Source organism: Hyla sarda, chromosome 9 (assembly GCF_029499605.1).
Source record: "Hyla sarda isolate aHylSar1 chromosome 9, aHylSar1.hap1, whole genome shotgun sequence".
Classification (NCBI taxonomy): domain Eukaryota; kingdom Metazoa; phylum Chordata; class Amphibia; order Anura; family Hylidae; genus Hyla; species Hyla sarda.
The window spans coordinates 1,138,795-1,159,660 of NC_079197.1; the positions used below are offsets into that span (position 1 = coordinate 1,138,795).

A 20,866-nucleotide genomic window follows, 5' to 3' on the forward strand; every position below is an offset into this window, starting at 1 on the left:
TTGCAGATCTTACAGGGGGTCACAGATCTTACAAGGGTGGGGGGATCACTGATCTTACAGGGGCATCACGGATCTTACAGGGGTTGTCACAGATATTTTAGGGGGTCACAGATCTTACAGGGGTATCACAGATCTTACAGGGGTTGTTGCAGATCTTACAGGGGGTCACAAATCTTACAGGGGCATCACAGGTCTTACATGGTTTGTCACAGATCTTACAGGGGCGTCACATATCTTTCAGGGGTAGTAACAGATCTTACAGGGGTTGTCATAGATCTTACAGGGGCGTCACAGATCTTACAGGGGCGTCACAGATCTTACAGGGGGGGGTCACAGATCTTACAGGGGTGTCACAGATCTTACAGGGGTTGTCACAGATCTTACAGGGGTTGTCACAGATCTTACAGGGACATCACAGATCTTACAGGGGTAGTCACAGATCTTACAGGGGGGGGGGGTCGTAGATCTTACAGAGGTTGTCACAGATCTTACAGGGGGGGGTCACAGATCTTACAGGGACGTCAGATCTTACAGGGCTCGTTACAGATCTTACAGGGGCATCACATATCTTACAGGGTTGTCACAGATCTTACAGGGGGGCGGGGGTCACACATCTTCCAGGGGTTGTTCACAGATTTTACAGGGGGGTCGCAGATCTTACAGGGGTTTCACAGATCTTACAAGGGTGTCAGATCTTATAGGGCATTGCAGATCTTACAGGGGCATCAGAGATCTTACAAAGGCATCACAGATCTTACAGGGGTTGTCACAGATCTTACAGGAGTTGCCACAGATTTTACAGGGGTTGTCACAGATCTTACATGGGTTGTCACAGATCTTACAGGGCATCACAGATCTTACAGGGGTTGTCACAGATCTTACAGGGCATCACAGATCTTACAGGGGTTGTCACAGATCTTACAGGGGTTGTCACAGATCTTACAGGGCATCACAGATCTTACAGGGGTTGTCACAGATCTTACAGGAGTTGTCACAGATCTTACACAGGGGGGGGGGGTCACAGATCTTACACAGGGGGGGGGGGTCACAGATCTTACAGGGGTTGTCACAGATCTCACAGGGGTTGTCACAGATCTTACGGGGGGGGGGGTCACAGATCTTACAGGGGTTGTCACAGATCTTACAGGGGTTGTCACAGATCTTACAGGGGTTGTCACAGATCTTACAGGGCATCACAGATCTTACAGGGGTTGTCACAGATCTTACAGGAGTTGTCACAGATCTTACACAGGGGGGGGGGGGGTCACAGATCTTACACAGGGGGGGGGGGGTCACAGATCTTACAGGGGTTGCCACAGATCTCACAGGGGTTGTCACAGATCTTACGGGGGGGGGGGGGGGGGGTCACAGATCTTACACAGGGGGGGGGGGGGGTCACAGATCTTACAGGGGTTGCCACAGATCTCACAGGGGTTGTCACAGATCTTTCGGGGGGGGGGGGGGGGTCGCAGATCTTACAGGGGTTGACACAGATCTAGAGGGGGGGGGGGTTGCAGATCTTACAGGGGGTCGCAGATCTTACAAGGGTGGGTCACAGATCTTACAGGGGCATGACAGATCTCACAGGGGTGTCACAGATCTTACAGGGGCATGACAGATCTTACAGGGGTTGTTGCAGATCTTACAGGGGGTCACAGATCTTACAAGGGTGGGGGGGATCACTGATCTTACAGGGGCATCACGGATCTTACAGGGGTTGTCACAGATATTTTAGGGGGTCACAGATCTTACAGGGGTATCACAGATCTTACAGGGGTTGTTGCAGATCTTACAGGGGGTCACAAATCTTACAGGGGCATCACAGGTCTTACATGGTTTGTCACAGATCTTACAGGGGCGTCACATATCTCTCAGGGGTAGTAACAGATCTTACAGGGGTTGTCATAGATCTTACAGGGGCGTCACAGATCTTACAGGGGCGTCACAGATCTTACAGGGGGTCACAGATATAACAGGGGGTCACAGATCTTACAGGGCGTCACAGATCTTACAGGGGTGTCACAGATCTTACAGGGGTTGTCACAGATCTTACAGGGGTTGTTGCAGATCTTACAGGGGCATCACAGATCTTACAGGGGTTGTCCCAGATCATTTATGGGGGCACAGATCTTACAGAGGTTGTCACTGATCTTACAGGGGGTCACAGGTCTTACAGGACGTCACAGATTTTACAGGGGCATCACAGATCTTACAGGATGTCACAGATCTTACAGGGGGTGTCAAAGATCTTACAGGGGGTCACAGGTCTTACAGGGGCATCACAGATCTTACAGGATGTCACAGATTTTACAGGGGGTGTCAAAGATCTTACAGGGGGGTCACAGATCTTACAGGGGGGTCACAGATCTTACAGGGGTGTCACAGATCTTACAGGGGCATCACAGATCTTACAGGGGTGTCACAGATCTTACAGGGGTGTCACAGATCTTACAGGGGGGTCACAGATCTTACAGGGGGGGGGGGGGGGGGTCACAGATCTTACAGTCACACAATAATGCAGCTCGGGATCATTGGCTATGTTACTATGGTGTGGGTGTCCACCAGCATCCCCCATACAGATAAAACCATAGAATGTTAGTGAAAATCTTCTTTAAAGAGACAGTAGCAGCACATTGTGTTGTGTGCGCCACGGGGTGTGATGTGAGGTGTAAGGGGGCAGATGTTATAACCCCAGGTGTAGATGGTATTAACCCTTTCTTGTCGTGACACCAGGGCGTGGTTTGGCCTTATTACCACCCGAAGGTAGTACCGCTAATCCTAGGTTAGGCAGGGGCAATGAAGACGCCAATGCCAGATTAAGGATAACGGTAGCTTTACTGAGGTAAGACGGATGGTACAGTCTATTCAGTTCAGCCAATATCCCAGAGAGGTGGCCAGTGACACAGGGAGACCTCACAGGCTTGCTGGGACTTGCAGTGACTTGACAGACTATAATACAGGCCACACTGACTATAGATTACTTGACTTGAGATGGTGACAGACAATTGAGATGACTTGACTTACTCAGGACCGACTGGTGGCTGCAGTAATATAGACTTGAGGCCTCCAATGGCTGAACACGGACACTGGAACACTTGACTGCACTGGACATCAGCAGGAACTCAAGAGCATGGACAATAGAGATTACAGACCCTCCCCATATTATATAGGGGGCTGTGCAAGGAGCCCATAGGTCACTTGGGAGGTCACCTAGTCACTGGGGTTCTCTGGGTAACAATACAATTTAAAGGTATATTACACTTATAATACATAACTACACATAACCTGTAAATACTATAGGGTTTGCTGCAGGAGAGCCCCAAGGACACACAGGGACTCTGCCTGAAAGGACAGAAGTACAGTACGGCAACATCCCGTACTGGGACATTACAGTGTCTTCTTTTAACAGGTGACTATTTTATGTAATAAAAAAACAAAAACAAATAATGTCTGCTTCACATCCATGATATATATATATTTTTTTTAAAGACTCTCCTTGTAAATCACTTCCTGTCAATTTGCCTGTCACTTCCTGCCCTGTGTCTGTGACTTCCTGTTTTGTGTCTGTCTCTTCCTGTCCTGTGTCTGTCACTTCCTATCTTGTGCCTGTCTCTTCCTGTCCTGTGCCTCTCTCTTCCTGTCCTGTGCCTGTCTCTTCCTGTCCTGTGTATGTCACTTCCTGTCCTGTGTCTGTCACTTCCTGTCCTGTGCCTGTCTCTTCCTGTCCTGTGAATGTCACTTCCTGTCCTGTGTCTGTCACTTCCTGTCCTGTGTCTGTCACTTCCTGTCCTGTGCCTGTCTCTTCCTGTCCTGTGAATGTCACTTCCTGTCCTGTGTCTGTCACTTCCTGTACTGTGTCTGTCTCTTCCTGTCCTGTGCCTGTCACTTCCTGTTCTCTGTCACTTTCTGTCCTGTGCTTGTCACTTCCTGTCTGTGTGTAGACTGTGTCAGACTCTGCCCGTCCCCCAGGATTTGCCTTGGGGGGCTTCTGTATGTTAAAGGGGCTGTGAATTATTATGGTGTGGAGAAAAAAAATCTAGAAAATATTTCCTTGAATATTGAACCACAACTCCCAGCATGCCATGACAGCCAGAGGACATGCTTGTAGTTATGATACCTGCTCTAGGACTATATATGGCCTTTCCCTTCTTGGCAGTACTCGCTGTATACAGTTTAGGGTACACGACGACCAGAGTTGGGGTTCAGTATGAATTCAGGTTTTGTTGCTAAATGAAACCTGTAAAGTGTCGGAATTCCCATCGTACAATGTTTTGTTCTCCGCTGGTTCCCAGTGTCAGTCAATGGGTCCTTTGTCCCGGTGCCTCCTGTGTGGCGGGTAAGATGTCAGGTAAGATGTCAGGGTCGTGGAGGGATAACATCATATTTTTCCAGGATAGGAACAATCTTCTTAAAGGAGAAGTAAAACTTTTCTGACATTTCATAGAAATGTGTGACCCTTTAAGGAACACTGCAGATCATGGGGTGACATCCACGGACAGTTAAAAAACATATCAGCCCCGGGAATCAATGATAAATATAATGTCTTCCATCTCTAATGGGTCCAGGACAGAAATTTACCTAAAAGCCAGTGATAAGACAAGCAGGTGTGGTAGAGGTTGGTGTTTCGGTGTTGATTAAGCAGTTGTAGTAGAGGTTGGTGTTTCAATGTTGGTTAAGCAGTTGTGGTAGAGGTTGGTGTTTCAGTGTTGGTTAAGCAGTTGTAGTAGAGGTTGGTGTTTCAGTGTTGGTTAAGCAGTTGTGGTAGAGGTTGGTGTTTCAGTGTTGGTTAAGCAGTTGTAGTAGAGGTTGGTGTTTCGGTGTTGGTTAAGCAGTTGTGGTAGAGGTTGGTGTTTCAGTGTTGGTTAAGCAGTTGTAGTAGAGGTTGGTGTTTCAGTGTTGGTTAAGCAGTTGTGGTAGAGGTTGGTGTTTCGGTGTTGGTTAAGCAGTTGTGGTAGAGGTTGGTGTTTCGGTGTTGGTTAAGGAGTTGTGGTAGAGGTTGGTGTTTCGGTGTTGGTTTAGGCAGGTGTGTCAGAGGTAGGTTTTTTGATGTTGGGTAACCAGTTTTGGTAAAGGTTGGTGTTTCGGTATGACTCTCTCTCTCTTTGCAGAAGATGTAGTAGCCATTCTCCATCACACACAAAGCTCAGAATGGCTCCTAGTGGGCAGGGTCAAGTTCACATAGGCGGAGCAGAAAAATCGACCTGGCATATGAGAACAACAACAACAAAAAAAAAACATTTAACTACTTACCTCCCTTAGTGTCTGGGAAGAAATATCTGTGCACAGGCCTGTATTCTATTTGTCATGGTTTACAGACAAGCCCAGAATAACTCCTTGTGGGCGGGGCATAGTTCACGTAGGCGGGGCAGAATCACTCAAGGATTTATGAACTATAGAGATAAAGATGTTACTTTCCCATCTTGTTCCCGGGTCTGTATTCCTTATGGGGTGGTTAGCTTACTATAGGGGGGCCACCCTGCAGACTCCTCCCACCGCACCCCCTAGTAGTAGATGACAGTATCGCAGTCTTCTCAGACTCCAGTGCAGTTACAGAGGAGCCGGTCGGTCTGAGAGCGTCTGGCAGATCCTGTACGCTGAGCTCCAGCCGCCGCTCTGTTTTAATTAAGGTCGTGGCGCGTCTGTCAGATGGCGGTTACTGGTAAAGACGGACTGATAACAATGTATTGACCCCGCATCTGCTGGGACTAATTTATTTATTGAAGTCTGTAAGGAAGCTTCTGCTACGGAAAGTCTGCGTGGGGAGGGGGGGGGGGGGTGCGGTGAAGAAATCGCCTTCTTATTAACTGCGCCATTTCTTTGCCTCTCCAATAGAAAGGAAGAAAAATCCTATAAAGCTGGGAGCTTCACTGCACCACACGTCCTGGACAGTAAGCGCAGATCTTAAAAAACAATGAATGAACATTTTGTTATGGGAGGCGCTGAATCTACAGTGAAGTGATAGATGTCTGACTGGATTGTCTATGCCGCAGACTGATTGGGTCACCGGGGGCAGAGACGCGTCTAACGCTGTCGTTTTTCTTTTTTCCAGTGCGATCAATACAAGAAAGGGATCATCTCCGGCTCAGCCTGCAAAGACTTATGTGATGAGCGCACGCTGGTCTTCCATCAGTGCCTGTCCTCCTCGCCCACCCACCAGGTACCATGACAGAACTCCCTCAGATATCTGTAGACCAGTAACACCATGTGTGCAGTCCTGTGCGGATTATAGTGGGTGCCCTGTATGGTTAAACTCAGTTTATCATGTATCACTCTAATGCAGTGTTTCCCAACCAAAGGCTTTCCTAGCATCCTGGGTGTTGTAGTTTTGCAAAAAGGTGCAAACACACTGCACTGAGAGATACATGAAAAACTGTGTTTAACCACATAGAGCACACACTATAATCCTCACAGAACTGCACACACTCTACGGTAACCTCTCTACTGTATATCCATAGTGCTTGTACACTGCAGGCACAGCCTCTTGACTATTATACAGTTCAGCTATGTAGAATATAATAAAGTGTCAGCCCCACAGCCTAGTCCTGTCTTCTGTTCTCCTCTAGGTCCCCCTGTCAGCACTGTAATAATCCTTTGTGTCTTTGGCAGGTCTACAGGGGGCTGTGGAGGGACAGAGAGGTCATCATAAAGTGCGGGGTGGAAGAGAACCTCAAAGTGGACAATAACCCTGATGCAGCCCCCCGGAGAGAACTCGTCCTGTTTGATAAACCCACCAGAGGGACGTCCATGGATGAGTTCAAGGAGATGCTGCTAAACTTCCTGAAGGTGAGCAGATCCATGAGAGGGCTGGGAACACAGCAGATCCATGAGAGGGCCGGGAACACAGCAGATCCATGAGATGCCGGGAACACAGCAGATCCATGAGAGGGTCGGGAACACAGCAGATCCACGAGAGGCCGGGAACACAGCAGATCCACGAGAGGCCGGGAACACAGCAGATCCACGAAAGGCCGGGAACACAGCAGATCCACGAGAGGCCGGGAACACAGCAGATCCATGAGGGGCCGGGAACACAGCAGATCCATGAGAGGGCCGGGAACACAGCAGATCCATGAGAGGGCTGGGAACACAGCAGATCCATGAGAGGGCTGGGAACACAGCAGATCCATGAGAGGGCCGGGAACACAGCAGATCCATGAGAGGCCGGGAACACAGCAGATCCATGAGAGGCCACTAACACAGCAGATGCATGAAAGGGCCGGGATCCCAGCAGATCAATGAGGGGCGGGAACACAGCAGATCCATGAGAGGCCGGGAACACAGCAGATCCATGAGAGGCCAGGAACAAAGCAGATCCATGAGATGCCGGGAACACAGCAGATCCATGAGAGGGCCGGGAACACAGCAGATCCATGAGAGGCCACTAACACAGCAGATGCATGAAAGGGCCGGGATCCCAGCAGATCAATGAGGGGCGGGAACACAGCAGATCCATGAGAGGCCGGGAACACAGCAGATCCATGAGAGGCCAGGAACAAAGCAGATCCATGAGATGCCGGGAACACAGCAGATCCATGAGAGGGCCGGGAACACAGCAGATCCATGAGAGGGCCGGGAACACAGCAGATCCATGAGAGGGCCGGGAACACAGCAGATCCATGAGAGGGCCGAGAACACAGCAGATCCATGAGAGGGCCGGGAACACAGCAGATCCATGAGGGGCCGGGAACACAGCAGATCCATGAGAGGGCCGGGAACACAGCAGATCCATGAGAGGGCCGGGAACACAGCAGATCCATGAGGGGCCGGGAACACAGCAGATCCATGGGAGGGCCGGGAACACAGCAGATCCATGAGGGGCCGGGAACACAGCAGATCCATGAGAGGGACGGGAACACAGCAGATCCATGAGGGGCCGGGAACACAGCAGATCCATGAGAGGGCCGGGAACACAGCAGATCCATGAGAGGGTCGAGAACACAGCAGATCCATGAGAGGCCGGGAACACAGCAGATCCATGAGAAGCCGGGAACACAGCAGATCCATGAGAGGCCGGGAACACAGCAGATCCATGAGAGGCCGGGAACACAGCAGATCCATGAGAGGGCCGGGAACACAGCAGATCCATGAGAGGGTCAGGAACACAGCAGATCCATGAGAGGCCGGGAACACAGCAGATCCATGAGAGGCCGGGAACACAGCAGATCCATGAGAGGGCTGGGAACACAGCAGATCCATGAGAGGGCCGGGAACACAGCAGATCCATGAGAGTGCCGGGAAGACAGCAGATCCATGAGAGGCCGGGAACACAGCAGATCCATGAGAGGCCGGGAACACAGCAGATGCATGAGAGGCCGGGAACACAGCAGATCCATGAGAGGCCGGGAACACAGCAGATCCATGAGAGGCCGGAAACACAGCAGATCCGTGAGAGGCCGGGAACACATCAGATCCATGAGAGGCCGGGAACACAGCAGATCAATGAGAGGGCCGGGAACACAGCAGATCCATGAGAGGCCAGGAACACAGCAGATGCATGAAAGGGCCGGGATGCCAGCAGATCAATGAAGGGCGGGAACACAGCAGATCCATGAGAGGCCGGGAACACAGCAGATCCATGAGAGGCCGGGAACACAGCAGATCCATGAGAGGGTCGGGAACACAGCAGATCCATGAGAGGGTCGGGAACACAGCAGATCCATGAGAGGGTCGGGAACACAGCAGATCCATGAGAGGGTCGGGAACACAGCAGATCCATGAGGGGCCGGAAACACAGGAGATCCATGAGAGGGCCGGGAACACAGCAGATCCATGAGAGGGCGGGAACACAGCAGATCCATGAGGGGCCGGGAACACAGCAGATCCATGAGGGGCCGGGAACACAGCAGATCCATGAGAGGGTCGGGAACACAGCAGATCCATGAGAGGGTCGGGAACACAGCAGATCCATGAGAGGGTCGGGAACACAGCAGATCCATGAGGGGGTCGGGAACACAGCAGATCCATGAGAGGGTCGGGAACACAGCAGATCCATGAGAGGCCGGGAACACAGCAGATCCATGAGAGGGCCGGGAACACAGCAGATCCATGAGAGGGTCAGGAACACAGCAGATCCATGAGAGGGTCAGGAACACAGCAGATCCATGAGAGGGTCAGGAACACAGCAGATCCATGAGAGGGTCAGGAACACAGCAGATCCATGAGAGGCCGGGAACACAGCAGATCCATGAGAGGGCCGGGAATACAGCAGATTCATGAGAGGCCGGGAACACAGCAGATCCATGAGAGGCCGGGAACACAGCAGATCCATGAGAGGCCAGGAACACAGCAGATCCACGAGAGGCCGGGAACACAGCAGATCCACGAGAGGCCGGGAACACAGCAGATCCACGAGAGGCCGGGAACACAGCAGATCCACGAGAGGCCGGGAACACAGCAGATCAATGAGAGGGCCGGGAACACAGCAGATCCATGAGAGGCCAGGAACACAGCAGATACATGAAAGGGCCGGGATCCCAGCAGATCAATGAGGGGCGGGAACACAGCAGATCCATGAGAGGCCGGTAACACAGCAGATCCATGAGAGGCCGGGAACATAGCAGATCCATGAGAGGGTCGGGAACACAGCAGATCCATGAGAGGGTCGGGAACACAGCAGATCCATGAGAGGGTCGGGAACACAGCAGATCCATGAGAGGGTCGGGAACACAGCAGATCCATGAGAGGGTCGGGAACACAGCAGATCCATGAGAGGGTCGGGAACACAGCAGATCCATGAGGGGCCGGGAACACAGCAGATCAAGGGGCCGGGATCCCAGCAGGTCCACGAGGATCTGGTATCAAAGCAGATCCATGAGAGGGCAGGATCCCAGCAGAACTACGAGGGGGGGCCGGCATCAAAGCAGATCCATGAGAGGGGGCCGGGATGACACCAGCTCCATGACCGATCCAGAGCAGTGGTCTCCAACCTGTGCCTCTCCAGCTCCTGCAAAACTACAACTCCCAGCTAACAGCTGTCCTGGCATGCTGTGAATAGTAGTCTTGCATCAACTTGCGCTGCGGAATCTGTAGGCGCTATATAAATAAATACATTTAAAAAAAACTTGAAGTCCACAGGTTTGGAAACACTAATCTAAAGAGTGGAGAGGTCTCTGGTGTCCATAAGCATAAGAAGTCTCCAGATCTCCTATCGGGATGGGACGTCAACCCTGTAAATGGCACAAAATATTAACTGTGGAACAGGGATCAGTGAAGGAGTAGAGAGTCTCGGGAGATATGACGGCCACTTCTGCCCAATAGCAGCCGGGCAAATTTCCGATTGCAATTTGTGACATAACCTGCTGTATACACCGGACCAGATCTATCATGAGACAAAAATGTGTCCACAATGCCCATAGCAACCAATCACAGCTCAGACTTTTATTTTACCAGAATACTGGTTGCTATGGGCAACATGGACACATTTTTGTCGTGTAGATACATAAATCCTGGTACCACATTTATAATTTATATAAGACTCTATGGCCCCAGATTTATCTGTGTCTGAGGACAGAAGTTTTCCTATAACAACCAATCACATCTCAGCTTTCATTTTCTCATTAGGATACGAAAGCTGAGCTGTGATTGGTCGCTATGTGAACACCAGACAGTTTCTGTCCTCAGGCCGACAGATAATTGGGGCCATTGTGTTACACTGTGCGATTATGGTAATTTTCCTTTCCTCCATGAGCCCCATCTCGTACCCGTCTCCTGACTGTATTTCTTCTTCTTCCTCCTCTAAGGCCAATTTGGGAGACCAGACATCGCTGAGCACCCTGGTGACTCGGATCCTGACCATGGCGGATGTCAATGAGGACGGTAAAGTGTCTTTGGCAGAAGCCAAGTCTATCTGGGCCTTACTGCAGCTGAACGAGTTCCTCCTCATTCTGTCCCTACACGAGAAGGAGCACACGTCCCAGCTGCTCGGACACTGCGGCGACCTCTATGTGACCGAGAAGATCCCTCACGACTCCCTGTATGGCACCCAGCTGCCCGGCTTCCTCCAGAACCTCCTCCCCTCCCCCGTGCACCGGCTCGTCCACCAGTGGTTCGCCCCTGCCTGGCCCCGGAGAGCCAAAATCGCCATCGGACTCTTGGAGTTTGTGGAGGAGATTTTCCACGGGACTTATGGAAGTTTCTTCATCTGCGAAACCAACTTCAAGAACATCGGCTACAACGAAAAGTACGACTTCAAGGTTGTGGACCTGAGGAAGGTGGCCACCGAGATGACCATCCGAGGCTTCCTGAAGGGGCGCCACTGCGAGCAGAACTCCGACTGCACCTTCGGCAGAGACTGCACTGCCGCCTGCGACAAACTCATGAAGCAGTGTAAGAACGACGTAATCCAGCCCAACCTGGCAAAGGCCTGTAGACTGCTGCAGGAATACCTGCTGTACGGTTCGCCCTCCGACCTGCGGGAGGAGCTGCAGAAACAGCTGCGGACTTGTATGACCCTCAGCGGCCTCGCCAGTCAGATGGAGGTCCACCACTCGCTGGTCCTCAACAACCTCAAGACTCTACTGTGGAAAAAGATCTCCAATACCAAATATTCCTAACTGGGGATCAGACGCCCACTCAGCGGAGTGTCAGGTGACCCGGCCGGTCCTCGTAGACCTCAAATCACCAGCGACCACACTGTGACAATGGGATACACCGTGCCACCAGTAGAGGGGACCAATCGCAATCCCTCATATGTGAATGATGGTGGATGTGGTGGTTTACGGAGGAACGCCACCAACATCCCTCATAGATGCCACAAGACGCTGACTAGATCCACCATGATCGTCGTGGTGGTCCGGCGAGAGTAAGTGCGGCTCCCCCTTCATGTGTCGCTCAATGTAAAGGAGGATTCTGTGAATTTTATACAATGGTGCCCCCTGCTGTGAGGACTTGGTCACGTGACCATATAGCCAATCACCGGCCTCAGTTTCCTGTATTTGATTGGCCACATCATTATGAAAATGGCGTACATGATGTCATGGCGGCAGCGGTGCTCGTGTTAGATGTCAGTATCCCATATACCAGTGGTCTCCAAATTGTGGACCTCCTGCTGTTGCAAAGCTACAGCTCCCAGCATGCCCTGACACCCAACGGCTGCCCAGACATACTGGAAGTTGTAGTTTTGCAACAGCTGGAGGTTCTCTCGCTGTACCATTTACGGCCAGCTCACTGCCACATCTGCTTCCTCCAGGCCGCACTCTTGCAGGCTCCTCCCCCTCCATGGCGCCTGCAGCTGCTGTTATTCATCAGCACCGTCACCAGACGACAATTTACATGTAAATTAAAGGCTTTTATGTGACGCAGCCTTTTTTTCCCCGCCATTAACATCGAATGTTTCATTATTATCCGGAACTCGTCGCTATTATTGATGAGCGAACAAATGGACCCGTTGCGACCTCTTACTCCTACTACAACTCCCAGCAAGAAAACTTCTAGTTTTGCAACAGCTGGAAAGTGAGGGGTTTGGGGGCAGTAGCTTAGAACAGGACAATGGTGGTCACTATAGTGCAGCGCCCCCTCAGAGTATCAGGGAATACCCCCCCCCCCCCCCCCATTCTAGGGCAGTGGTCTCCAAATTGCTCAAAATTTAAGACGAGTAAGATTTATTTCCCCCCAAAAACAGAAATCCAGGAGAACCCCCGAATGATCCTCGGACCCCACAGACGTCTGCATCATAAAGCATCAGCCCTCCCCCCCCCAAATAAGATGCACAATGTGATTAGTCACCGACCAGCACCTCCATCCAGACACCAGAGGAAGATGGTTTTATCCATAGAACTCTACTGCCCCCAAGTGTCAGACTAGTGGTACTACAGGCGCAATCAGCAGCTACAACCAGTCACTCCCAACATAACGGTGCGACGACCAGACGAAAAAGGGTTAGGTAATATGTTATATACAGTTGTAGGCTCCTCTGTGCCCCCATATACAGTTGTAGGCTCCTCTGTGCCCCCCATATATAGTTGTAGGCTCCTCTGTGCCCCCCATATATAGTTGTAGGCTCCTCTGTGCCCCCCATATATAGCTGTAGGCTCCTCTGTGCCCCCCATATATAGTTGTAGGCCCCTCTGTACCCCCCATATATAGTTGTAGGCTCCTCTGTGCCCCCATATATAGTTGTAGGTTCCTCTGTGCCCCCATATATAGTTGTAGGCTCCTCTGTGCCCCCCATATATAGTTGTAGGCCCCTCTGTACCCCCCATATATAGTTGTAGGCTCCTCTGTGCCCCCCATATATAGTTGTAGGCTCCTCTGTACCCCCATATATAGTTGTAGGCCCCTCTGTGCCCCCATATATAGTTGTAGGCTCCTCTGTGCCCCCATATATAGTGGTAGGCCCCTCTGTGCCCCCATATATAGCTGTAGGCTCCTCTGTGCCCCCCATATATAGTTTTAGGCTCCTCTGTGCCCCCCATATATAGTTGTAGGCTCCTCTGTGCCCCCCATATATAGTTGTAGGCTCCTCTGTGCTCCCATATATAGTTGTAGGCTCCTCTGTGCCCCCATATATAGTTGTAGGCTCCTCTGTGCCCCCCCATATATAGTTGTAGGCTCCTCTGTGCCCCCCCATATATAGTTGTAGGCTCCTCTGTGCCCCCCATATATAGTTGTAGGCTCCTCTGTGCCCCCATATATAGTTGTAGGCCCCTCTGTGCCCCCCATATATAGTTGTAGGCTCCTCTGTGCCCCCATATATAGTTGTAGGCTCCTCTGTGCCCCCATATATAGTTGTAGGCCCCTCTGTGCCCCCCATATATAGTTGTAGGCTCCTCTGTGCCCCCATATATAGTTGTAGGCTCCTCTGTGCCCCCATATATAGTTGTAGGCTCCTCTGTGCCCCCATATATAGTTGTAGGCTCCTCTGTGCCCCCCATATATAGTTGTAGGCTCCTCTGTACCCCCCATATATAGTTGTAGGCTCCTCTGTGCCCCCATATATAGTTGTAGGCTCCTCTGTGCCCCCCATATATAGTTGTAGGCTCCTCTGTACCCCCCATATACAGTTGTAGGCTCCTCTGTGCCCCCCCATATACAGTTGTAGGCTCCTCTGTGCCCCCCATATATAGTTGTAGGCCCCTCTGTGCCCCCATATATAGCTGTAGGCTCCTCTGTGCCCCCATATACAGCTGTAGGCTCCTCTGTGCCCCCATATACAGCTGTAGGCTCCTCTGTGCCCCCCATATACAGTTGTAGGCTCCTCTGTACCCCCCATATATAGTTGTAGGCTCCTCTGTACCCCCCATATATAGCTGTAGGCTCCTCTGTGCCCCCATATACAGCTGTAGGCTCCTCTGTGCCCCCCATATACAGTTGTAGGCTCCTCTGTACCCCCATATATAGTTGTAGGCTCCTCTGTGCCCCCCATATATAGCTGTAGGCTCCTCTGTGCCCCCATATATAGTTGTAGGCCCCTCTGTGCCCCCCATATATAGCTGTAGGCTCCTCTGTGCCCCCCATATATAGTTGTAGGCTCCTCTGTGCCCACATATATAGTTATAGGCTCCTCTCTGTGCCCCCCATATATAGTTATAGGCTCCTCTGTGCCCCCATATATAGTTGTAGGCCCCTCTGTGCCCCCCATATATAGTTGTAGGCTCCTCTCTGTGCCCCCATATATAGTTATAGGCTCCTCTGTGCCCCCCATATATAGTTGTAGGCTCCTCTGTGCCCCCCATATATAGTTGTAGGCTCCTCTGTGCCCCCATATATAGTTGTAGGCTCCTCTGTACCCCTCATATATAGTTGTAGGCTCCTCTCTGTGCCCCCATATATAGTTATAGGCTCCTCTGTGCCCCCCATATATAGTTGTAGGCCCCTCTGTGCCCCCATATATAGTTGTAGGCTCCTCTGTGCCCCCCATATATAGTTGTAGGCTCCTCTGTGCCCCCATATATAGTTGTAGGCTCCTATGTACCCCCATATATAGTTGTAGGCTCCTCTGTACCCCCCATATACAGTTGTAGGCTCCTCTGTGCCCCCATATATAGTTGTAGGCCCCTCTGTGCCCCCCATATATAGTTGTAGGCTCCTCTCTGTGCCCCCATATATAGTTATAGGTTCCTCTGTGCCCCCATATATAGTTGTAGGCCCCTCTGTGCCCCCCATATATAGTTGTAGGCTCCTCTCTGTGCCCCCATATATAGTTATAGGCTCCTCTGTGCCCCCCATATATAGTTGTAGGCTCCTCTGTGCCCCCCATATACAGTTGTAGGCTCCTCTGTACCCCCCATATATAGTTGTAGGCTCCTCTGTGCCCCCATATATAGTTGTAGGCTCCTCTGTACCCCTCATATATAGTTGTAGGCTCCTCTCTGTGCCCCCCATATATAGTTGTAGGCTCCTCTCTGTGCCCCCATATATAGTTATAGGCTCCTCTGTGCCCCCCATATATAGTTATAGGCTCCTCTGTGCCCCCCATATATAGTTATAGGCTCCTCTGTGCCCCCCATATATAGTTGTAGGCTCCTCTGTGCCCCCCATATATAGTTGTAGGCTCCTCTGTGCCCCCATATACAGTTGTAGGCTCCTCTGTGCCCCCCATATATAGTTGTAGGCTCCTCTGTACCCCCCATATACAGTTGTAGGCTCCTCTGTGCCCCCATATATAGTTGTAGGCTCCTCTGTACCCCCATATATAGTTGTAGGCTCCTCTGTACCCCCATATATAGTTGTAGGCCCCTCTGTACCCCCATATATAGCTGTAGGCCCCTCTGTGCCCCCATATATAGTTATAGGCCCCTCTGTGCCCCCCATATATAGTTGTAGGCTCCTCTGTACCCCCATATATAGTTGTAGGCCCCTCTGTACCCCCATATATAGCTGTAGGCCCCTCTGGGTCCCCATATATAGTTGTAGGCTCCTCTGGGCCCCCCCATATACAGCTGTAGGCTCCTCTGTGCCCCCATATATAGTTGTAGGCTCCTCTGTGCCCCCCATATATAGTTGTAGGCTCCTCTGGGTGTAATATATAGATTTGGGGGGCAGGGCCCCCGTAGAGATTATTCGCATGTAGAAGGGGTTTGTGGGATGTGGGGTCTGGTCTTCCCTAAGCAGTTTCATAGTATTTATCAGCATCGCACTTGTTTGTCCCTCAGGTCACATGATAAATCTTCACAAACCCATCAGTCTGTGTCCTGTGAAATCATCCATTAGATCTAGAGCCTGAGCCGTGCCTTTCACAGGAAGTTGTGTAGTTCTTTCCCGTCTGACCACAGTGCTCTCTGCTGACACCTCTGTCCATGTCAGGAAGTGTCCAGAGCAGGAGAGGTTTGCTATAGGGATTTGCTCCTATTCTGGACAGTTCCTGACATGGACAGGTGTCAGCAGAGAGCACTGTGGTCAGACTGGAAAGAACTTTGTGTGGAGGATACAGCAGCTGATAAGTACTGGAAGGGTTAAGATTGTGTAAGAGAAGTAATTTACAAATCTGTCACCGGTTGATTTGGAGAAAATCACTGGAGTACCCCTTTAATGAGATATTACTCATCAGTCAGTAGTACAAGATGGAGGAGAGAGGGAGGAGCTGCTGAGACAACACCACACTGACAGGACTACACAACTTCCTATTAGGAGTTAATCATGCAACCCCCCAACTTACCGTGACATTCACCATTGACCTATAAGACTGAGCAGAACTCGCAGGAACCATTTACAGACGACACTGGAGCCGATCGCTGGTTTATAACTTTATTTATACAGAGAAAATCCAGAAACATCACATGATGCACGAATAACTGAGAGGACACCATAATACGACGCCCGAACCACAGATAATGGTCGGGGTCACTCTACTAGGGGAGATCAAATCCTGTCCAGAGGAAAAGTCACCGAGCCGCCCACAACCAATCACATCACTACTATCATTTTTTTTCAGAGGCCTTTTCCGAAATGAAAGCAGCGATCTGATTGGTTATGAACGACTCAGCAACTTTTCCTCTGGACGGGTTTTGATTAATCTCCCCCATAATCCCAGTGACACTGCTCTGCCATAGGAGGCGCCATCCCTCCTGACCTCAGTGTTCATGTGTCCTCTATGGAGAATGGAGGGGTAAGCTGCTACCAGACACCTCTCAGACCCATCATCTGTTGATAGAATTGGGAGGTCACCGTTCACCTTACATAGTTGACCAGACGCACCCGCAGGTCCGGGCGACTTTAAATGAGTTCTTTCATGAGTTAATTACAAGGTTCTGAGCGCATTGAACACATTTTATAAGTGGTCAGAAACTTGTAAATAACTCATGAAAGAATAAAGTTATGGTAAAACCAAACACATCATTGTTTTTCTTGTGAAATTCCCAATAAGTTTGATGTGTCACATGACCGTCTTTCTATTGGAAAAACTAAAGTTGGATTCAAAATGGCCGCCATGGTCACCACCCATCTTGAAATGTTTCCCCCCCGCACATATACTAATGCGCCACAAACAGGAAGTTATCACCAACCATTCCCATTTTATTAAGGTGTATACATAGAAATGGCGCACTGTATAGAGTATATAGAGTGTATATAAGGTGTATCCATAGAAATGGCGCACCCTGTATAGAGTATATAGAGTGTATATAAGGTGTATCCATAGAAATGGCGCACCCTGTATAGAGTATATAGGGTGTATACATAGAAATGTCGCACTGTATAGAGTATATAGGGTGTATATAAGGTGTATCCATAGAAATGGCGCACCCTGTATAGAGTATATAGGGTGTATATAAGGTGTATCCATAGAAATGGCGCACCCTGTATAGAGTATATAGGGTGTATATATGGTGTATCCATAGAAATGGCGCACTGTATAGAGTATATAGGGTGTATATAAGGTGTATACATAGAAATGGCGCACTGTATAGAGTATATAGGGTGTATATAAGGTGTATCCATAGAAATGGCGCACTGTATAGAGTATATAGGGTATATATAAGGTGTATCCATAGAAATGGCGCACTGTATAGAGTATATAGGGTGTATATAAGGTGTATCCATAGAAATGGCGCACTGTATAGAGTATATAGGGTGTATATAAGGTGTATCCATAGAAATGGCGCACTGTATAGAGTGTATAGGGTGTATATAAGGTGTATCCATAGAAATGGCGCACTGTATAGAGTTTATAGGGTGTATATAAGGTGTATCCATAGAAATGGCGCACTGTATAGAGTATATAGGGTGTATATAAGGTGTATCCATAGAAATGGCGCACTGTATAGAGTATATAGGGTGTATATAAGGTGTATCCATAGAAATGGCGCACTGTATAGAGTATATAGGGTGTATATAAGGTGTATCCATAGAAATGGCGCACCCTGTATAGAGTATATAGGGTGTATCCATAGAAATGGCGCACTGTATAGAGTATATAGGGTGTATATAAGGTGTATCCATAGAAATGGTCCACCCTCTATACTATAGCAGCCAACGGCTGTCTGGGCATGCTGGGAGTTGTAGTTTTGAAACACCCTGGTTGGGAAACACTGCTCTAAAACTATCCCAGCAGCCTCCATCACTATATAACAACCACAGGGTAAAGGGGATTTTCCATTTATATATAATAAAAAAATATATAAAAATCCAATTTCTTCCAAAAACAGCACCACCCCTGCCCTCAGGTTGTGTGTGGTATTACAACTCTGCTCTATTCAGTTTAATGGAAATAACCTGTAATACCGCACACAAACTGAGGATAGGGGGTGGCGCCGTTTCTTATCCTGGATAAACCCCCAAGATAATACAGAGCGTCCGGGATCCATGTTTTTCTGAAGGTTCTAGTGAAGGACAAAACTCACATCCGTTCTGCGCTGGTCCCAATATCGTCAACGCCATCCTGAAAAACAAAAGAAATTCTAAAGATCTGAACACTTACATGTCCTCAGGTGCAGAGTTCTAAATGTTTCCCCCTCAGATCTGTAAAGGTTCCCATCCCCCCCGATCGCTACAACTGGGGTCCTGACCACTGCAGCAACTAAAGCTTGAGACACCAGGACGACTCAATAGTTAATAGGATCAGCAGAGGCCTCAGTTATAAAACAGTCGGGTCCTCAGCGGCCCTAGAAGACACAACCCATTGTCCGGCTGGAAATCATTCCTAGTCCCCACATGACGGGCACCGAGCGTAGACGCAGCCGTGATTCCTCTATGCCACCTAATGACACAAACATGAAACCGCGGTCATGTCTGCAACGCCTCTAGGGGCAAGAAAATTCTAAACGTATGAAGATGGCCGACATACCTGCACAGCCGAGGCTCCGGGACACTGCAGAGATCCTGCAGGAAACAAAGGGCGGCGTTACTACAACCAATCAATTCATCACATCGGCACCAAGTACCTTAAGTGCACAAGGGTGAATTCCCAGAACATCCTCCAATAATCCTGTGATCACGGCGGCCAATTACTAAACAACTTTACACATCACTATACACTGTATGTCCGGCTGGAAATCATTCCTAGTCCCCACATGACGGGCACCGAGCGTAGACGCAGCCGTGATTCCTCTATGCCGCCTAATGACACAAACATGAAACCGCGGTCATGTCTGCAACGCCTCTAGGGGCAAGAAAATTCCAAATATATAAAGATGGCCGACATACCTGCACAGCCGAGGCTCCAGGACACTGCAACTATCCTGCGGGAAACAAGTACAGCGGCGTTACTACAACCGATCAATTCATCACATCAGCACCAAGTACCTTAAGTGCACAAGGGTGAACATCACTGAACAGACTGCGGGTCACCTGATTAAACTGAATAAGGTAGATAAACACTTGCATTGCATCTGTATTAGTCAATGAGTTGAGGCAGATTTCCCCCTTCCCCGCCCCCACCAGTCTTAGTACTTCCTGGTTCCTCTGACAGACATGTGACCACTGCAGCCAATTACTGGATCAGTGATTGGCTGTAAAAGTCACATGAACATGTTAGGAGCGATCAATGTAGCACAGGAACGGGAAAGGCAGAGGGTTGGGGAGGGGCTTATTTTACACCATGAAGTGGCCAGACAAGACCTGTAACAATGGACTCCACCCCCATCACTCCACCCCTGTGCACTCATTGGACTAATCTGAGGCACAACCCATAAGTGATTATTTCTGAAAATTCATAGAAAAATATAAGACTGCACTGAGTGAACTGATCCTAATATCACCGCGAGCAGCGGCTACAGGTCAACACAAAGGTCATTCAGAACGTGGGGCCCCTCAGGGATCCGGCTCAGACCATTATCCCTCCCTGTCCGGCTGGAAATCATTCCTAGTCCCCACATGACGGGCACCGAGCGTAGACGCAGCCGTGATTCCTCTATGCCACCTAATGACACAAACATGAAACCGCGGTCATGTCTGCAACGCCTCTAGGGGCAAGAAAATTCTAAACGTATGAAGATGGCCGACATACCTGCACAGCCGAGGCTCCAGGACACTGCAACTATCCTGCGGGAAACAAAGAGTGGCGTTACTACAACCGACCAATTCATCACATCGGCACCAAGTACCTTAAGTGCACAAGGGTGAATTCCCAGAACATCCTCCAATAATCCTGTGATCACGGCAGCCAATTACTAAACAACTTTACACATCACTATACACTATGTCCGGCTGGAAATCATTCCTAGTCCCCACATGACGGGCACCGAGCGTAGACGCAGCCGTGATTCCTCTATGCCGCCTAATGACACAAACATGAAACCGCGGTCATGTCTGCAACGCCTCTAGGGGCAAGAAAATTCCAAATATATAAAGATGGCCGACATACCTGCACAGCCGAGGTTCCAGGACACTGCAACTATCCTGCGGGCAACAAGTACAGCGGCGTTACTACAACCGATCAATTCATCACATCAGCACCAAGTACCTTAAGTGCACAAGGGTGAACATCACTGAA

General features: G+C 49.9%; 1 protein-coding gene and 4 non-coding genes across 7 annotated transcripts in view; 1 reads left to right on the plus strand and 4 right to left on the minus strand.

Annotated features, from left to right (window-relative positions):
• Positions 1-12,295, plus strand: part of DIPK1B (divergent protein kinase domain 1B) — a 139,852-nt gene extending 127,557 nt beyond the window's left edge. For all 3 annotated transcript variants that reach the window (XM_056539618.1, XM_056539617.1, XM_056539619.1), the window contains 3 exons: positions 6,050-6,157; positions 6,607-6,783; positions 10,740-12,295. In XM_056539618.1, coding sequence (XP_056395593.1) covers positions 6,050-6,157; positions 6,607-6,783; positions 10,740-11,552 — 1,098 coding nt within the window. In that variant the 3' untranslated portion in view covers positions 11,553-12,295. The remainder of the gene's footprint in view (positions 1-6,049; positions 6,158-6,606; positions 6,784-10,739) is intronic.
• A 6,758-nt stretch (positions 12,296-19,053) lies between these two features.
• Positions 19,054-19,186, minus strand: LOC130292209 (small nucleolar RNA SNORA17). Its single transcript, XR_008848117.1, has one exon. It is a non-coding gene; the product is annotated as a small nucleolar RNA SNORA17 (small nucleolar RNA).
• A 226-nt stretch (positions 19,187-19,412) lies between these two features.
• Positions 19,413-19,545, minus strand: LOC130292212 (small nucleolar RNA SNORA17). Its single transcript, XR_008848120.1, has one exon. It is a non-coding gene; the product is annotated as a small nucleolar RNA SNORA17 (small nucleolar RNA).
• A 669-nt stretch (positions 19,546-20,214) lies between these two features.
• On the minus strand, positions 20,215-20,347 carry LOC130292210 (small nucleolar RNA SNORA17). Its single transcript, XR_008848118.1, has one exon. It is a non-coding gene; the product is annotated as a small nucleolar RNA SNORA17 (small nucleolar RNA).
• Positions 20,348-20,571: 224 nt separating this feature from the next.
• On the minus strand, positions 20,572-20,704 carry LOC130292213 (small nucleolar RNA SNORA17). The gene has a single exon (XR_008848121.1). It is a non-coding gene; the product is annotated as a small nucleolar RNA SNORA17 (small nucleolar RNA).
• Between the last annotated feature and the right edge of the window lie 162 nt (positions 20,705-20,866).